At 61.6% G+C, this 328-nt stretch overlaps 1 protein-coding gene across 1 annotated transcript in view; it reads left to right on the forward strand.

Moving 5' to 3' along the window:
* The window catches only part of EMH_0030190 (uncharacterized protein), a gene marked incomplete at both ends in the record, with an annotated part of 6,905 nt that overhangs the window by 966 nt on the left and 5,611 nt on the right, over window positions 1-328 (forward strand). The window contains one exon of the mRNA XM_013494387.1: window positions 4-267. Within this exon, the coding sequence (XP_013349841.1) occupies window positions 4-267 (264 nt within the window). The remainder of the gene's footprint in view (window positions 1-3; window positions 268-328) is intronic.

Consider the following 328-nt stretch of genomic DNA (forward strand, 5'->3'; position numbering starts at 1 on the left):
AGCGCTTTGAACATCAGCAACGTTTCGAGCTGCCGCTCGAGCAGCAGCAGCACGTCCGTCCCCAGAGGCTCCAGCAGCAGCAGCAGCAGCAGCAGCAGCAACAGGAGCAACCACAGCAGCAGCAGCAGCAGCAGCAACAGCAACAGCGACACCAACAGCAGGACCAGCAGCAACAAGGGCTGCTGCGCGGCACCAGAAGCCTGGAAGCTTCGTTCGTGCTGCAGCAGCAAAAGGCGGTGCAGCTGCAGCAGCAGCAATTGCAAGCATGTGCATCCCTTTGGGCTCAGCAGCAGCAGCAGCAGATGCTGCTGCAGCAGCAGCGCCTGCA

The sequence above is a fragment of the Eimeria mitis genome, genomic scaffold, assembly GCF_000499745.2.
Source record: "Eimeria mitis Houghton genomic scaffold, Emh_scaff1129, whole genome shotgun sequence".
In the NCBI taxonomy this organism is placed as follows: domain Eukaryota; phylum Apicomplexa; class Conoidasida; order Eucoccidiorida; family Eimeriidae; genus Eimeria; species Eimeria mitis.